Source organism: Trichomycterus rosablanca, chromosome 15 (assembly GCF_030014385.1).
Source record: "Trichomycterus rosablanca isolate fTriRos1 chromosome 15, fTriRos1.hap1, whole genome shotgun sequence".
Lineage (NCBI taxonomy): Eukaryota > Metazoa > Chordata > Actinopteri > Siluriformes > Trichomycteridae > Trichomycterus > Trichomycterus rosablanca.
In genome coordinates this window covers 4137867-4156471 of record NC_086002.1, presented here as the reverse complement: position 1 = coordinate 4156471, position 18605 = coordinate 4137867, and the positions used below count along the sequence as shown (strand labels likewise).

Genomic DNA, 18605 nt, shown 5'->3' with positions numbered 1-18605 from the left:
ACATGCAAACTCCACACAGAAAGGACCTGGACCGCCCCACCTGGGGATTTAACCCAGGACCAAAATACTGAAGTAGAAAGTACTGAGGTACAACAGTAAGATATGATACAGAGGTAAAATAGTGAGATACACTATATTGCCAAAAGTATTCACTCACCCATCCAAATAATTTAATTCAGTTGTTCCAATCACTTCCATGGCCACAGGTGTATAAAACCAAGCACCTAGGCATGCAGACTGCTTCTACAAAGAATAGGTCGCTCTCAGGAGCTCAGTGAATTCCAGCATGGTACCGTGATAGGATGCCACCTGTGCAAGTCCAGTCGTGAAATTTGCTCGCTACTAAATATTCCACAGTCAACTGTCAGTTCTATTGTAACTAAGTGGAAGCGATTGGGAACGACAGCAATTCAGTCACGAAGTGTTACCACGTAAAATGACAGAGCGGGTCAGCGGATGCTGAGGAACATAGTGCGCAGAGTTCACCAACTTTCTGCAGAGTCAATTGCTACAGACCTCCAAACTTCATGTGGCCTTCAGATCAGCTCAAGAACAGCGTGTAGAGCTTCATGGAATGGGTTTCCATGGCCGAGCAGCTGCATCCAAGCCTTACATCACCAAGCGCAATGCAAAGCGTCGGATGCAGTGGTGTAAAGCACGCCGCCACTGGACTCCAGAGCAGTGGAGACGTGTTCTCTGGAGTGACGAATCACGCTTCTCCGTCTGGCAATCCGATGGACGAGTCTGGGTTTGGTGGTTGCTAGGAGAACGGTACTTGTCTGACTGCATTGTGCTGAGTGTAAAGTTTGGTGGAGGGGGTATTCTGATGTGGGGTTGTTTTTCAGGAGTCGGGCTCGGCCCCTTAGTTCCAGTGAAAGGAACTCTTAATGCTTCAGCATGCCAAGAGATTTTGGACAATTTCATGCTCCCAACTTTGTGGGAACAGTTTGGGGATGGCCCCTTCCTGTTCCAACATGACTGCGCACCAGTGCACAAAGCAAGGCCCATAAAGACGTGGTTGAGCGAGTTCAGTGTGGAAGAACTTGACTGGCCTGCACAGAGTCCCGACCTCACCCCGATAGAACACCTTTGGGATGAATTAGAGCGGAGACATCCAACATCAGTGCCTGACCTCACAAATGCGCTTCTGGAAGAATGGTCAAAAATTCCCATAAACACACTCCTAAACCTTGTGGAAAGCCTTCCCAGAAGAGTTGAAGCTGTTATAGCTGCAAAGGGTGGGCCGACATCATATTAAACCCTATGGATTAAGAATGGGAGTCACTCAAGTTCATACGTGTGTGTGAAGGCAGACGAGCGAATACTTTTGGTAATGTAGTGTATGAAGCTGAGGTACTAAGATATGTTACTGCAGTAAAGAAAGGAAAGGGACAGATACTAAAATAAGTAAAGTTGCTGAATGTGAGTGACTGTGTGAGGGAGTGAGGATTAATACAGTCACCAGGTTATTGCTCAGTGGTTAAGGTACTGGACTAGTAAACAGAAGGTTGCTGGTTCAAGCCAGACCACCACCAAGTTGCCACTGTTGGGTCCCTGAGCAAGGCCCTTAACCCTCAATTGCTCATCTTGTTCTGCTCATTGTGTAAGTCGCTTTGGATAAAAGCATCTGCTAAATGCTGAAAATGTAAAAAAATTTAAATTTTAGTGCTTCCCTCAAAAAACCGTTTAAACCAAAAATCACCGACTCGACCTTTTAAAGCCTTTACGTTAGAGAAAGCTGCGCTGTGATTGGCCGGAGATCTGCCGGCGCCGTCCAATCAAAACGCGCTGTGAAATTTAAACCTGAAACGGAGCAGTTTGAGCGGAGGGAGCAGCAGTGTGAGCAGCATCAGTTAGCAGCCCGAGATAAACGGATATGATAGAAAAATGACTGAAGAATCTGCTGTTAAAGTCTGTGTTAGGGTCCGACCCCTCATTAGGCGGTAAGAGAAATATATAAACACACATATATGTTTAATATAGATTATGTAATTTGCTGATTCTGTTGTTTTTTGACTAGCTGAAGTTAAATCATTCTGTAGCTGCTCGGCTGTAGCTAGCGGTTAAAACTCATTAACGTCAATTCATGTTGATTTAATTTTGTTATCATTTAAAGTGCTTAGTTATATATATATATATTATATACATATACACATTACAGAAGGAAATCTGCATGACTGAAGGAAGTGTGACATCTACTTTAGCAATGTTGTTAGCCAAGCTAAGCTAAAGCAGTTAGCCCATCCCCCCCATTATTCAAAAATAAATAATCTGTTTTTAAACAAGTGGCTTCATCTACACACACACACACACACACACACACACACACATACATTTATAACGCATGCATACTGGAAGGATGTACTTTGATTAGAGAAAACTAAAATAGAACTGTCATTAATTCAACAGTGTCAATAAAGATCCCCACCTGCTTTTTGTGGAATCTTTCAACATTTGTAAATGTATTACTGTACATTTTATATTAAAACATATTCAAGTGTGTTGCAGGCATCAAATTCAGAACTTTTATATAGTTTTGTACTTATTTGTATATATTTATGTTTATATTTGCAGAATACAATCAAATAGATCAGCCAAAAAACGTTATAAATCAATTCTATGTACTGTTCTCAGTTAAAAGGTCAATAGAATTAGCCAGTCACACATGTATTTATTGCATTTTGCAAAATGTTCCAACTCTTCTGGAAGTGGAGTTTGTATATAATACCAAAATGGTGAAAATATCTTACTGTTTGTTAATTAATTAGGCTGACAGATCTTACAATGTTTTACTGTTAGTAATGGTACCCTATACCCTAACCACTCACTCTCCAGTAATCCATTAGTAATATTCAGAAACATTCAATGACTGGGGTTTACTGCAGCTTTAGTGGTATCATCATCATCAGGGTAACACTAACATGATGTGAAATGCACTGGTGACCATGCATATGTATTTTCTCTGTATTGTTTTTAAAGGAACAATAGCATGCATTCTGCAAACCTAAGAACTAAAATCAAATTTAGATGCTTACAGATCTAGATTTCTTATTTTTCTTTTCTTCTATATACTGTACATTTATTTCTTACCTTCTTACCTGTGTGTGGACCATTATAGTACTTGGGTAGTGAGCCGCTATTAGTCCAGCAATGACACCGACGAGGTAGTGTAATTCTGCTATGAGTATGTGTAGATTCAGTTGCACTAATTTTTTTGTACATGTTAAAAACAATAATGTGAAATAAATTGTGTATGTTAGTCCTGCTTTATCTAGGTCCAGTACAACACACTTTAGCAGAATGAGCATGTTAGAGATATTACGTGCATTAGAATTTTACAAAGTACTTTATTATTATTTTGTGTTATATTATGAAGTTGATTGAGATTTTTTTTTTTATTGTAGTGAGGTGTCAGAAAATGCAGAGCCAGTGCAGTTATACTGGAAGGCTGACAAACAAGCTATTCACCAGATTGATGATGATGGCAACTTGACCAAAACTTTCAGCTTTGGTATGTGAAGACCTAATTCAAGTGTTTGTTCCTCTGCCTATTTTGTACACTTTGCTATCTGTTCCTTTTCATGTTATTGGCAAATATAGATAGACGTTAGCTCTTTATTTATTTTTTTACTTATTGTTCTCCAGACCGAGTTTTTAATGCAGAGGAGTCCACCAATCAACTTTACCAAGACATTGCCAAACCCCTGGTTGTGTCCACTGTAGAAGGATACAATGGTAAGATTTAATTCATGTATTGCACGCTATTTATTTGTAGCAAATACTGTATGTGTGAAGCACAGTTTAATGCCTGCACTCTGATTACTCCCAACCTACAGGAACCATATTTGCCTATGGTCAGACTTCTTCTGGAAAGACTTTTACAATGATGGGCAGTGAGCACATTCCTGGGGTGATTCCTCTTGCCATGGCTGATGTTTTTCTTACAATCAAAAATGTAAGTACAAATGTTGGGAAATCTTGCTGTGTTCTTTGTACATTAACTGTGTTCTCTAGGTGGAATTTTGTTCTCAATATATTTGTACTGTATGTTTGATAAAAAAAAATTTATTTAATAAGTGCACATGATTGAGTGTGAGGGCAGTTATTTTTTAGTCCAATAACATTTTAAAATTATAAGAGTTTATAGTGTGAATATGCTTTACAATACAATATTTAGTTTCGTTCATTATGCAGATTCAGACCTTGAAGAACCCACAATGCAGAAAAATAGATTTTTAGCACTAAAGCATAGTGAATAATTTCAGAACCTCATACAAAATGTAAACATGAGCCAACTTTTTAAATAGTTTCTTTAAATTCTTTAATAGCAAAGAGCAACACCAATGTCACTCGTCAAGTCAACTTTATTTATGTAGCGCTTTTTACAATAGACATTGTCTCAAAGCAACTTTACAGAATCCAGGACCAACAGACCAAAAACCCCTGTTGAGCAAGCCGAGGACAACAGTGGCAAGGAAAAACTCCCTTAAAATTACAGGAAGAAACCTTGAGAGGAACCAGACTCAGCAGGGACCCCCATCCTTCTTGGGTGGCCTGGAGAATAATTTGAATAAATAGGATTTACACATCATACAAACACAAAATTAAAATGAACTAGAAGTTATAACTAGCAAAAAAATTATTGGAGTTCTTATTCAGTCCAGTGATAGTCTGTAGTGAGTTCTTGACATTCTTGGTGCAAATACTCCAGGTGTCTGTCGGGTAAACAGGTTTCCATCAGAACCACCTCGGGGTAAAATGACAGAAAATGTAGTTAAAAATGTGAGTTAGCTTGTGAGTAGCTTTAGACTTCGGCAGCCCTAATTATTACAGCATAACTAAAAGGAAAGCGAGCAGGTAACAAGATCATGAAGGCTTTCACATCAGGACATCAGCGCCCACCTCCCCCACCGTCATCAAACCTGAGTGATCGGACAAGAGAGGCAGAACAACAGCAACCCAACATCCCTGATCACCACAAGTTTCTATGACCAAGAACCCCCCAAGCTCTGTGCCTTTGTCTATATTCGGGGTGGACAGCTCTGGTCCCATAGTCCAGAAGCTGGGCGCAGCCAGAAGCCAACACGCATCCGGATCTCCAGAACCGGAGACACACACCCCTAGTCTGGGGAAAAAACACCCTTAATCTTTCATCAAACTAAGACGTATGATGTTTATTGTAATGTAATAAACAGTTCATGTTCAACTAAAATTAATATTACCTTCTATGATAAAATTGGCAGTCATTATAAAAGCTATGACAGTTGGATCTAGCTGGAGGAACTGAGGGCTGTCCGAGCACCTCAAATTTCCATTTTGTCCACTGCTTTATTATGGTCAGGGTTGCAGCAGATCCAGGCTCATCAGAAACACTGGACATAACCAATCATGTCTGTGTACACGCCCACCTGGCTGATGGCACAGCCCAGATTCAAACCCGGACCGCTGCGCCACACAAGAAGTTTCCCTGAATCTATTAGAAAATTCATGATTTTATTCCTATTTAATTTTTCTAGTGTCCGAAGAAAGAGTTTCTTCTCCGTGTGAGTTACATGGAAATCTACAACGAAACTGTAACAGATTTGCTGTGTGAAAGCTGGAAAAGAAAACCTCTGGAAATCCGGGAAGGAAACTATGTAAGCATTTTGCTGGCATAAATATTAATAATAATTATTTCTCTCTAACCATGAGCACGAGTAATAACATCTGATTTGTTTTGCACATTCACAGAAAAACGTCTACGTGGCAGACCTGACAGAAGAGCTGGTGACCTCTCCAGAGCAAGCCCTGGCCTGGATCCGGAAGGGAGAAAGTAACTGTGCTTTCCTGCAGTTTTTTTATTGATTGTTTTCGGTCTTGCGTTTTCGTTGCACCCAAAACAATTTTTCAACTTTTGTTTTCCTAGAAAACCGTCACTATGGAAAAACAAAAATGAACGAGCGCAGCAGTCGCTCTCACACTATTTTCCGCATGGTGAGTGCTGTCATTTAAAGGAATTTAGTACATAAAAGTTTTATGGCTTTATAACCTTGACATTGGGGGGGGGGGAGTAAAAATAGCAAGTTGCTATCGAATCTCAGCTCTGTCTTGCCGGCTGTTGGCCTGTTGTTTAGATGCGCGGGACTAAGCCGAATATGGGTCTCTCTCTGTCAGACTGGTGCAATTACGACCTCTGCTGGCTGATTAGAGGCACCTACACTGAGATGAGGAAAGAGTGCTCTTAGGGTGTGTCTCTCCGTACACAGCGCTAGGTGGCACAACACTCGTCAATGTGTGGGTGATAAGATGCATACGGCTTGCTGCCCACGTGTCGGAGGGGGCGTGGGTTAGCTTTGATCTTCTCGGTCAGAGCAGGGATCGGCATTGGTGGAGTGGAAGCATGACTCAATATAAATATATATATATATATAGTTTAATTTCATGCTCCTGTTTTACCAATGCTTTGTCCTTGTTAATGTGGTGGATCTGCCTTCCCTGTAATTAATGGGTGTAATGCAGTAACGTCCAAGCTCTTATCACCTGCCATTGCAAACACCTGTAACAATAAAACGCATGCTTATAGAACGCCCCAAATACACCACACGTGTAAACATGGCATTAAAATCCAAATGAATAAATAAATCACATGGCAGTGTTTGGTGTACACACAGAGCTGTATCGTGTATGGAGAGCCATGCTAAGCTCTGTGTGACAATTGTGCTGATATACAGAATGAGTTAACCAATGTAATGTCTGTTTTTAGATTCTGGAGAGCAGAGAAAGAAGTGACCCGGCATCTGGTGAAAGTGCAGACGGAGCCATCATAGTTTCACATCTGGTGTGTTGACTTAAAAATGATTAGAAGCGAAACGGCACTCACAAAATGACTAGAACCATGTGATTAAACTAAACGGTGCCCGATTTTTGGTTAATTTTTCTATTATTCACATTTTTTATTTACTAGAATTTGGTGGATCTTGCTGGAGCTGAAAGAGCGAGTCAGACTGGAGCTGAGGGTACGTGTTTATTGTCTGTGTGTGAAATCCGTTGTGCTTTTGACTGCATGTTGGCATTTTTAAAGTGTTTATTTACATTTCCTGTTTAGCTGTAATCTAAAGTGACATATTTTAGCCTGAATGTTCTAAGATTTTTTTTTTTTTTTTTTTTTTTTATTTTATTTTATTTTTTTTTTTTTTTTTTTTTTTTTTTTTTTTTTTTTTTTTAAATAAATGTAGGCTTTTGGTGTATATAGGAATTGTTTTAATTCTTATTGTTTTAAATATTCAGGCGCTCGTTTGAAGGAGGGATGCAATATCAATCGCAGCCTGTTCACTCTGGGACAAGTCATCAAGAAACTGTCTGACGAGAGCCAAAAGTATGAATCAAAATCAATATTTTATTTATTATTTATTATTATCTGTGCTGTTGAGAAAGCAATCTTGGTGTTTTAAATTCTTGCTGCATCAAATAGTGCTGAGAAATTACATAGTGATCAGTATAATGACCTGAATGACCTGTTGGGAGCTGATTTACCCAAAGTGTGTAAAACATGATGCTAAAATCCTAATATAAAATATGTAAATAAATATGTCTTGTTTCAACGTAAGCTTGTTGAGTAAGCTCTTATGTGCTTGTTAATGCTGAAAACAACTTTTTGTGTCATTCCACAGAGGTTTTACAAATTACAGAGACAGTAAACTGACGCGGATCCTTCAAAACTCTTTGGGTGGGAACGCCAAGACGGTCATCATCTGCACAATCACGCCGGCCACTGTGGATGAAACCGTGAGCACTTTGCAGGTACGATCCTAGCACGATCACTGTCTTTATTAACACCGCTTACATTAAAGGGCGGCACGGTGGCTAAGTGCACGGCGGCACTGACGCCTCACAGCAAGAAGGTCCTGGGTTTGATCCCTAGGTGGGGCGGGCCGGGTCCTTGAACTCTGTGTGGAGTTTGCATGTTCTCCCCGTGTCTGCGTGGGTTTCCTCCCACAGTCCAAAGACGTGCAAGTGAGGTGAATTGGAGATACAAAATTGTCCAGGACTGTGTTTGATATTAAACTTGTGAACTGATGAATCTTGTGTGTAATGAGTAACTACCGTTCCTGTCATGAATGTAACCAAAGTGTAAAACATGACGTTAAAATCCTAATAAACAAACAAACGTACATTAAAAGATCACAGAACTTGGCTGTTCGTAATGTATTATGTACTTTGTCTCCAACTTAGTTTGCCAGTGCAGCAAAGCGCATGAAGAATGACCCTCATGTTACAGAGGTCTCAGATGATGGAGCTCTTCTGAGACGCTATCGCAATGAAATTGTGGACCTCAAGCGACGTCTGCATGAGGTAATTCACGTCTAGGCTGTTTCAAGGCTGCTAAAAACGTGTGCTTTAGGTTCTCTTGACTCATTTAATCATCCGCTAGGTTTCTTCCGTCACCCAAACAACCGTGACTGAGAAGGAATCTCTGACTCAGCTTCTACAAGAGAAGGAGCAGCTACAACGAGAACAAGCAGATCGAATCAGAAATCTAACCAAGCTTTTAGTGACCGCATCAAATGTGGTGCAGGTTCAAAAGGTAAGGGCTTCAGATCGTTTCTCACTGAGCTTGAAAGCCAAAACAATATTGCTGGCTGTAAATGGAATGACTTTATTGTTCATGATTGTTTCCAAGGTGCTGGGAAAGGTAGGTTCCTATGCCCAATACAGCATGTGGTCACTAACACATGCATTCTTAATTAGGGGAGAGAGTGCACCTATCCCCTTTAACAGTCAAACACATACTGACCGAATGTATGAGTTACTAAGTTTGCTTTGGCGGACATCACAGGACGCACCTCAGTCCTAACAAAGACGACCATTCTTCTCAAATCTCGTCTAGATCACTGGGCAAAATAAGACCCAGATTAGAAACAATGACGCTTATCCATCACTACCACTTCCTTCTCTGAAAGTGACCCATGGTGACTTACAATGGGTAGCACTGTCACCTCACAGCAAGAAGGTCCTGGGTTCGATCCCCAGGTGGGGCGGTCCGGGTCCTTTCTGGGTGGAGTTTGCATGTTCTCCCCGTGTCTTTGTGGGTTTCCTCCCACAGTCCAAAGACGTGCAAATGAGGTGAACTGGAGACACTAAATTGTCCATGACTGTGTTCTACATAACCTTGTGAACTGATGAATCTTGTGTAATGAGTAACTACCGTTCCTGTCATGAATGTAACCAAAGTGTAAAACATGACGTTTATTTATTTAAGGTTCCTAAAAGAAGAGTGACATGGGGTGGAAAGCTCTTGAGATCAGCTCAGCTAGTGGCAGAAGACCAGGGATCCTCTGACATGAGCTTTGCTGAGCCCTATTTCAAAAAGAGACGAGCTGACCTCACCGTGACCGAGGAAGGAGACGGTAAAGTTTCGCTCGGCTGCATTTTTAAGTCCAAATTAGGAGTCATGCCAACGTAACATCTCATTTGATGCTTGTTTGTCGTCGTATCTTCAGAGATGGACGACTTTGACCAATTCTACTCGACCACAGACGATACTGCCATTGAACTGGAGATGAACCAGAGTACTGTTATGATGCGCAGCCCTGCGGAGAGGTGAGACACACGTTACTGGGTTTTATAGAACAGCTTCTGAGAGGAAGGTGGAGGCAGCTAAATTTGCTCTGGTCAGGCGTCCCAGTACTTTTGTCTGTATCATGTATTTTGTCTGAGTCTATAAAGAAATTATCTGGGCCGCTCAGGTGGTGCAGCGTTAAAACACACGCTGAACACCAGAGCTGGGATCTCTTGTTCAGATAGGGGTGGGATATTAAAGCCAGATAGGGACTCTCTCATAAATAATGCAATTACGACCTATGCTGGCTGATTGGAGCCAGCACAGAGATAGGAAAAGAGTGCTGTCAGGGTGTGTCTCTCCGTACACAGTGCTGATCCACATTGCACTCGTCAAAGTGTAGGTGACAAGATGTATACGGCTGCTGCTGCTCAATCGGAGCGGGGATTGGCATCGGTGGAAAGGAAGCATGACGCAATTGGATGCGCTAAAAGGGCAAAAGTACTCGTCTTACATTTTGTGTCGTCTCTCTCTCTGCACTTTGCAGCCTTTGCCCTGACTCTCCTCAGCTGGTGTACAGAGTCGAGTCTTTGGAGCGTCAGTTAGAGACGGAGACTCGGGAGAAACAAAGAGCAGAAGAAAAGAGTTCAGCTTTTGAGCAGAGGACCGAAGAGCTTGAGAAGCAGCTTCAGGCCTCGGAGCAACAGTTGAAGGTGGAAGTCGAGGAGAAACAAAAAGCTGAGGAGAAATTTGCTGCACTGGAGGTGAAGGTCGCAGATCTGGAAAAGCCTTCTGGTCAGGAAAAGACCAGCACTGACTGTGAACAGGTAGGACCTTCTGCCGTCCATCGTTTCTTCCATAAGGTCTGTTTACATGCACAAGTGTCGTGTTGTGTACGTTCACAAGATCACATCTGTGCCATACAAAACAATTCTAAACAGATTCACTGTATGGACAGAAGTATTGGGACACCCCTGCTGGTAACAGATACCACAGGACTCATTAGATATCTGGTGGAGTCCATGTCTCAGTGGGCCCTGAGCTGTTTTGACAGCATATTAGGTGGGCGGACATAATGTTTTGGGTCCCTCCACAGAAACACACACTTCTATCAATTCAACCGTTTTCTCTCTGCTTCTCCACCCAACAGTACCTTGGTGAGACCATACAGCTCTGTGAGAGACTTAGCTTTGAGAGGGTGAGTGCTCTGCTCATTTATTTATTTATTTATACTTTTTTTACTTTTTCTGTACTGGTTTATTGTTTTAGGTTAGGGTAAGTGATGAAATGGGTGCTAATATTGTATTCGTTTTGTTAAACAGGAATCAATCGCTACGGAGCTGGACGTGCTAAAACAGACCCTTGAGCTCCAGACTGAGGACATCGAGAGGCTGAAGCAGGACAACGAGGCTCTTCTTAAAGACAAAGAAGCGCTGCAGAAGGACAAAGAGACTGTCCTGAAAGAGATCGAGGAGCGAAACGATGCGGACGAGTTTGAGAAACTCGAGCAGGAAAGCAAGAAGGACTATGAGGTATTTTATTCATGCGGTTGGGAGGCACTGGATGTGCGACCTTTGCAGCTTGTGCTATTTAACGTGATGCATTTCTAAAGATTTGATTTGTATTTTTTCCAGCGAGAGTTGGAGGCTGAAATCTCTGCACTGAAAAAGGCCTCAGCAGACACACAAGTTCTGGTCCAGAAGCTCAAGGTTTGCAAATACGTATTGACCGATATTACCAAGGGCGGCACGGTGGCTGAGTGGGTAGCACTGTCGCCTCACAGCAAGAAGGTCCTGGGTTCGATTCCCAGGTAGGGAGGTCTGGGTCCTTTCTGTGCTGAGTTTGCATGTTCTCCCCGTGTCTTTGTGGGTTTCCTCTCACAGTCCAAAAACATGCAGCTAGGCTAATTGGAGACACTGAATTGTCCCATAGGTACCTAGCCACTAGATGAACAAACCAGTGCGTTGTAATGTCGGTCCCAAGCCCAGATAAATAGGGAGGGTCGTGTCAGGTTGGGCATCCGGTGTAAAAACTGTGCCAGATCAATAATGCGGATCATGATCCTAATGGGAAGAAGCCAAGGAAATAGATTGACAGATCTTACCAAACCACAAAGTCCCATTTTGCCTTGATCAACTCCAGTTCCACCCCCCTTCCTGCCCCCAAAAAAACAAGGGAAGGTATAAAATAAAAAAATAATACAGAAAACAGTACAGAAAAACTACAGGAAGCAAAACCAAATTTAATTAGTATTTTAAATAATATTATACAGCTTGTTGGATAATCGTCCTGTGCTTTATTATTATTATTTTTTTATTATTATTATTTTTTTAATAGGCTGATCTGGAAACCTTGTCAGGCAAGCTGAGGAAGAAGGAAGACTTGGTGACTGAGCTACAGACCATGGTGTGTGTGTGGATGTTTTTAAATAAGTAAACCTAGATAGTTAATACCTCTTAGTGACCATATGAGCCTTTAATGTCTTATTGTTTTGCAGAACGGTAAGGATCTTGTTCAGGAGGTCACGCGACTCCGACGTTCATTAGACGATGCTGAGGGACTCAATTTGGAGACCAAAAGGGAGTGGGCCTTCCTGCGCAGCGAGAACATGTCCCTCAAAGAAAGAGATGCAAGTATCAAAGTCCAGAGATTAAAGAGGGGAATTTGTTCGAATGTCCATATTAAAAACAAATAGGATTGGAAGATTTGGGGCGGCTTATTAATGTTGCTACAGGGAAATACAAACCATGAATGGTTTAGGTGTGTATCAGTCTAAGATCTTTGCGGAGTCTTTTAAGCTCAAGTTCAAACTGGTCTGGGCACTGACAAGAGTCACATGGAGTGTAGTGTGTCTCCGTACACAATACAGCTCTGTGTGGGAGCTACATATTTCCCTGCGTTTGTGTGGGTTTCCTTCGGGTGCTCCGGTTTTCTCCCAAGGCCAAACGCATGCAGTCAGACCAACTGGAGCTACTACAATTTGTGAGAAGCCTTCTCAGAAGAGTGGATGTTGTAGCTGAAGAGATAGAGATCACATCTAGGCCATTTGTTTTTGAAATGGGATGTCCGACGAGCTCTCGGTCAGGCGTCCAAATTCTTTTGGTCATATAGTGTGTTTCACCAATAGACAGAGACAGGGCGGCACAGTGGCTTGTGGGTAGCACTGTCGCCTCACAGCAAGAACGTCCTAGGTTTGATTCCAAAGCGGAGCGGTCTGGGTCGTTTCTGTGTGGAGTTTGCATGTTCTCCCCGTGTCTGCTTGGGTTTCCTCCCACAGTCCAAAAAACGTGCAAGTGAGGTCAATTGGATAAACAAAATTGCCCCTGACTGGGTTTGATATTTAAAAAAATAAATAAATAAATAAAACAGTAACTACCTGCCCTGTCAAATATAAAAGTGTGTAAAACATGACGTTCAAATGCTAATGAATAAATAAATTACAAGCCTTAATGAGAGGGTGGCACGGTGGCTAAGGGGTAGCACTGTCGCCTCACAGCAAGAACGTCCTAGGTTTGATTCCCAAGTGGAGCAGTCTGGGTCCTTTCTGTGTGGAGTTTGCATGTTCTCCCTGTGTCTGCTTGGGTTTCCTTCGGGCGCTCCGGTTTCTTCCCACAGTCCCAAAACGAGCAAGTGAGGTGAACTGGAGATACAAAATTGACCATGACTGTTTAACATACATTTAAAACTTGAATGGATGAATCTGATGAATGAACCCGTCCTGTCATGAAAGTAACCAAAGTGTTTAAAACATGACTAATAAATAAATGAACTGCGAGCCTTAATGATGCAAGTTTATTTATTTAATTTTTTTCTATACTTCAGGGGATCTTGACTGCCGAACACGGGCAGATGGAGACCGAGGTGAAATCCCTGCAGCACTCGCTGGAGAACGAGAAGGCGCGTTTTAAGAAGATGCAGGCCGACCTTCAGAAAGAGCTGCTCGTGGCTTTCGACGAGAACACCAAGCTGACTTCCCTTCTTGACGGCAAAGTTCCTAAAAGTGAGTAACACGTTCCTCCTCCCCTTGCGTCACATTTTCAGGAGAGTTCGTTCTTTTAAGCTCGGACGTCTTTGGATCTTCACACAGACCTACTGGAGAACCTCGTCCTGGAGAAAAGGGTCGCGGACCTACGGAAGGAGCTGGAGAAGAGCCAGGAGAGCGAGACGGCTCTGCAAAGCAAGCTGGACGAACTGAAGCCTCTGGAGCTGCTTCCTGCCAAAGTGGATGATTTGTTAAGACAGGTAAGAATCAAATCACTTGTATTGTCATGTCACAGGAACACAGGTGTGAAAGGTCCCTCACACACATTATGTACATAAAGTAGCTTCATCTGTTCAATATATACAGGTAAAGCTATACATGTACAGATATAAAACATTATAGTATAATATACTGTGAGTCAGTTAATAAAATGTTCAAATATTCATTATAGGTCCAATATGTACAGGTATTGTACAAGAATATTTATATGGCATATATGTGTGGAATAAGTTGTACGGGGTGTGTGGAGTGAGTAGAGAGATCACCGTATTGGTGATGAAGAGTGTGAGTGACCATTATTGTTCAGCGGCCCGATGGCCCGGGGGAAGAAGCTGTCTCTGAACCAGCTGGTTCTGGACATGATGCCCCTGTACCTCCTGCTGCCCGGCAGCTTTGAGAACCGGCAGTGGCTGGGGTGGGTGGAGTCTGGTCTTCCTCAGGCAGCGGTTGGTGTAAAGATCTAGGAGGTTCGGCAGTTGAACCCCCCCCCCCCAAATTTGTGCTAATTTGTCACTTTGTTCTGTAGGTGTGCGAGCTGTCCGAGGAGCTCTACTCCGTGCAGGGCGAGAGGGACGGTCTCGTCTCCGCTCAGGCTAACTCCACCGAGGAGAAGGAGAGACTCGTAGCCCAGGCTGAGAAAGCCCAGCAAGAACTTGGTAAAATGCTGGATGATTTGGCTGAAGCAGAACTGAAAGAATCTCAGCTGAGCCAGCAGCACAGAGCCACCACAGAGCAGCTCGCACAGGTCCAAGCAGACCTGGAACGTCTCTCGGAGGAAAACGCACGCCTGCTTACCACCTTGGAGGAAGCTAACCAGAAGGTTCGATCTATTTTTATTCAAACCAGGCTTATTAAGAGTGGTTAGCAACTCGGATCAAGAGCCAAAAAGTCTCACAATCCTTAATCTGAGTTCGTAGATTAGTAAAAAGCATTATTAATGAATTTACATAACATTTAAAATCATTCCAAATATCATGGTATATAATATTGGTGCACCTAGTTGTGTATTTGTTTTTCTTTTTGTAACGAGCAGTTAATATTTGTTTACTTTTTTTTTTTTAAGGAAAGGTACCATAATAAATGTTTATGAAAATGTATAAAGTGTTTGTGTGGTTTGCTTTCTCTTAGTCTGTACAGCTGGGTGAGGAAGTTGAACTGCTTCGCTGTGCACAAGACGCGCATCCGTCCGAGCCATCTGAGGACGTTCAGAAGGAACTGCAGACTCTTCGCTCAGAATTAACGTCTACGGCTGAAGAGCGAGACCAGCTCCAGGAGGCGCTCCAGGTCCTTAAAGAAGAGAAAGAACAACTGAAGACTGACATGGAGGAAAACGTAGAAATGGTAATGGCTTGTATTTGATAGTAATGATTTACAGGATATGCACTATATGGCCAGAAGTATTTGGACACCTGACCATGAGCCTGCTGGACATCCCATTTCATTTATATTTTCGGCATTTGGCAGGCGTTTATCGAAAGCGACTTGCAGTACTGTGACGGTACACAGTCTAAGCAATTGAGAGTTAAGGGTCCAACAGGGGCAACCTGGCAGTCATGTGGTTTGAACCAGTACCTTAACCACTAGGCTACAACCGCCCTATCATTCAAAAATGGAATGGTATTAAAACCGTTGACCTCTGATCTTCTCAGCTATAACAGACGCTCTTGAGAAGGCTTCTCACAAGACTTTGGAGTATGTCTGTGGGAATTTGTGTCAGTTTAGTCAAAACCGCATTTGTATGGCTGGGCACTGATGTCGGTCAAGAAAACACAGTTCACTCCAGAACTGTTCAGTGGGACTGGGGTCAGGGCTCTGTGTAGGCCTGTGGAGTATCTTTAAACCTGTAGGGTCCTGCTGGGATCTGATGGGGGAAGTCTGTTAGCAATCGTTTTTATTATTATGTATTATTTATTACCTGTTAGGAATTGATATGGCTGAAACACATACAATGAGTAACTAGAAGGAATATCCCAATACTTTTGTCTTTATAGTATATCTTTACCTGCTTATGTAGTGTTTTTGAGGTAAAATGTTAAATAACATTCGTTGCATTAATTTAAATAAATATATATATATTTTTTTATTAGACCTAGATTGTTTTGGCTACATCAAAGTATTTTTATATGCATTGTAATCGGATATACGCAGTCAGATCGAGTGTCTGTGTACATTTACTCATTGACACTGTCCTTGTTACTGTAGATGATCGAGAATCAGGAAGAACTGAGAACAACCCTGGAGAAGGTCAAGCAGCAGAAGGAAAAAATACTGACGCTGGAGGCTCAGAAAGATCAACTTGAGTCCAAACTTTCTCATTCGGCTGACGGTGAGCAGGACGGCGTTGTGGAGGAGCTGAAAACACAGGTATTAAATCATTTCTAGCATTCTAGCATTTAGCAGGCGCCTTTATCCAAAGCGACTTACAGTACTGTATACACTCTAAGCAATTAAGGGTTAAGGGCCTTGCTCAAGGGCCCAACAGTGGCAACCGATGATCTTTTGAGTACTAGTCCAGTACCTTAACCGCTAGGCTACCACTGCCCTCAGCGTTTGTAATTGTTGCCTTTACCTTTGGTCACACTGAAGGTGTAAAAAATATCTGTATAGTTCTGATTCAGCCTCAGAGAAAAGCCTGATGGCCCGAGTCTTTCTTTACAGGTGAAACAGTTACAGGAGGATCTGCAGTCGGTCTGTGCAGACAGAGACAGTCTTCTGTCTGAGAAATCTCTCTGTGCCACGGAGGAGTTGGAAAGGATGCAGGCCAGCATCGGCTCTCTGACTGAAGAGCGAGACCAGCTTCGAGAGATCCTGCAGGGGCTGAGAGAGGAGAGAACCCAGCTGAACAGAGCAATGGAGGAAAAAGTTGAGATGGTAATGACTAAATTAGGAGAAACATTAAAGGAAAATGCTTTCGTCATATCCAATGATTGTTTTCCACCTCCACTTCTGACCGACGAGGGCCGTGACTAACACTTACCCCCTCAGAAAAGTGTACAGTAGCCAACCACTTCTGCAGTAGGCAGGTTCATATGGAGATCTGTATCGTGCATGGCGAGTCAGGCACTGATCTCCACTATCCCCAGTGTTTTTGTGTCTCATTGACCGGCCAGCAGAGGTCATTATTGCAGCAGTTATGAGGAATCCCTCCAGCTCTCCCTCCCCCAGACAAGCTAATTATTGTCCGACATTCTAGCTTGAGATGTCGGTGTGTTTTACTGCTGCGCCACCCTTAACTTTTCTCCTTTATGGCAATTGACTTACAATGGACAAAATAAAATTAAAGCAATTGACTTAAGGGCCTTACTCAGGGGTCTAACAGTGACATTTTGGCCGCATTGAGGCTTGAACCAGCGACATTTTGAAATCTGAATAGCGCAGACAGAAACAGTTAACAATAATAGTACTATACTATACTAGTCTATTCAGGCTAATGTAACAGTAAATGTCATTTCTAAATCTTAGAAACTGCTGTACCTTCCTACCCCCAGATCATCCAGTTCCAGTCAGAGTTAAACAAGGAGCAGGTCACCGCTCGTGAACGTCACTTCACCGACTCTGTTTGTATAAGCAGTGAGAGAGAAGAGAGTCTGCTTCAACAGGTGTGTGTGTGTGTGTGAAGTCGTTTTATCGATGTTGTGAATATTCTGTTGAACTTTTTTAGCACATTTATTTCTACTACTGTACTTTATTTTCTAGATTGAGGATCTTAAGAGGGAGACGACAGAGATGACCCAGCAGGACACCCAGCTTAGAACCGAACTTCAGACGATGTCTGATAAGGTAAGGTTCAAACTCTTGACAGATGTTTTATTGCTGAACCGTTGATCGGGTTTCGGTTTCTCCTTCTGTTAATACGCCCCCAGTTAAGCTCACCACAGTGGATATTGTCACGCATATTGGATCTGGCACAGTTTTTGCACCAGATTCTGTTCCTGACACACCCCTATTTATCCGGCCCTGGGACCAACACTAAGGGTGCACCAGTATGTGTTCCCCAAGGGCTTGGCTCATGTTCCACCATGCACCTTCTGTAGTTTTGAGCCCAGCCTGGACTTCTATGCTCCTTCTGTTAAAATGAAAGCACAGATTTGCATGAGGTGTTTTGAGTGTGGATAGTTAATCATTAGTGGCTCTGCTTTACACTGAAGTGCATCTTGGTGTAAACTGGATTTGCTTGAAATTGCGCCGATTTGTAGCATATTGCGTCCAGCAGTGCACGGGTGTGACCATTTTGCTGTGATGTGGAAAATACCAAGCCGTTTCTGAACGAGTAAAAGACTTTCACGTGTAATCATTCCCAGGTCGACGAGCTCTCCACAGTGCTCCACACCGTCCAAGGCGAGAAGGACGATTTGCTCGCTGTTCAGTCCACCTTAAATGAAGCCAACCTGAGACTTAAGGAGGACGTCGACAAGGTCCAGGACGAACTTGTCAAAATGGAGAGTCAGATGATTGATTCTCAGCTGAAGGAAGCTGAAGTCACTGAGCAGCACACACAAACCAGCGAACAGCTCGCAAAGGTCCAGGCAGACTTGGAACTCCTCACTGTGGAAAAGAACCAACTGCTCACCTCTCTAGAACAGGCCAACCTGAAAGTAAGCTGATTTATTATTGGAACTGTTGGTGTATAATGTAAATTTTGAAGTATTAATGTTAGTAGGGGGATTTAAATAGTGAAGTTTGAATCAAAATTTTTATATTTTTGCGTTTTCTCCCAAAGTAGTCATTTCCCATTACCCTGATCGCTATACCTTTGCTGCTTGCACCATCCCTGCCCTGACTGGGGAGAGACTATCACGCCCCCCA

General features: G+C 42.6%; 1 protein-coding gene across 2 annotated transcripts in view; it reads left to right on the top strand.

Annotated features, from left to right (window-relative positions):
- The first annotated feature begins 1851 nt into the window (after positions 1 to 1851).
- cenpe (centromere protein E) overlaps positions 1852 to 18605 on the top strand; it is a 36868-nt gene continuing 20114 nt past the window's right edge. The window contains exons 1-30 of one of the 2 annotated variants that reach the window (XM_063010365.1): positions 1852 to 1943; positions 3405 to 3511; positions 3646 to 3735; positions 3837 to 3955; positions 5517 to 5636; positions 5731 to 5812; positions 5906 to 5973; positions 6743 to 6817; positions 6944 to 6995; positions 7267 to 7354; positions 7650 to 7779; positions 8212 to 8331; positions 8411 to 8563; positions 9239 to 9386; positions 9480 to 9579; positions 10086 to 10365; positions 10689 to 10736; positions 10861 to 11070; positions 11173 to 11247; positions 11876 to 11944; positions 12036 to 12167; positions 13361 to 13538; positions 13626 to 13780; positions 14326 to 14619; positions 14928 to 15140; positions 16002 to 16163; positions 16458 to 16670; positions 17288 to 17398; positions 17496 to 17579; positions 18101 to 18394. In XM_063010365.1, coding sequence (XP_062866435.1) covers positions 1888 to 1943; positions 3405 to 3511; positions 3646 to 3735; positions 3837 to 3955; positions 5517 to 5636; positions 5731 to 5812; positions 5906 to 5973; positions 6743 to 6817; positions 6944 to 6995; positions 7267 to 7354; positions 7650 to 7779; positions 8212 to 8331; positions 8411 to 8563; positions 9239 to 9386; positions 9480 to 9579; positions 10086 to 10365; positions 10689 to 10736; positions 10861 to 11070; positions 11173 to 11247; positions 11876 to 11944; positions 12036 to 12167; positions 13361 to 13538; positions 13626 to 13780; positions 14326 to 14619; positions 14928 to 15140; positions 16002 to 16163; positions 16458 to 16670; positions 17288 to 17398; positions 17496 to 17579; positions 18101 to 18394 — 4026 coding nt within the window. In that variant the 5' untranslated portion in view covers positions 1852 to 1887. The remainder of the gene's footprint in view (positions 1944 to 3404; positions 3512 to 3645; positions 3736 to 3836; positions 3956 to 5516; positions 5637 to 5730; positions 5813 to 5905; positions 5974 to 6742; positions 6818 to 6943; positions 6996 to 7266; positions 7355 to 7649; positions 7780 to 8211; positions 8332 to 8410; positions 8564 to 9238; positions 9387 to 9479; positions 9580 to 10085; positions 10366 to 10688; positions 10737 to 10860; positions 11071 to 11172; positions 11248 to 11875; positions 11945 to 12035; positions 12168 to 13360; positions 13539 to 13625; positions 13781 to 14325; positions 14620 to 14927; positions 15141 to 16001; positions 16164 to 16457; positions 16671 to 17287; positions 17399 to 17495; positions 17580 to 18100; positions 18395 to 18605) is intronic. The other variant, XM_063010366.1, reaches the window with a different exon arrangement.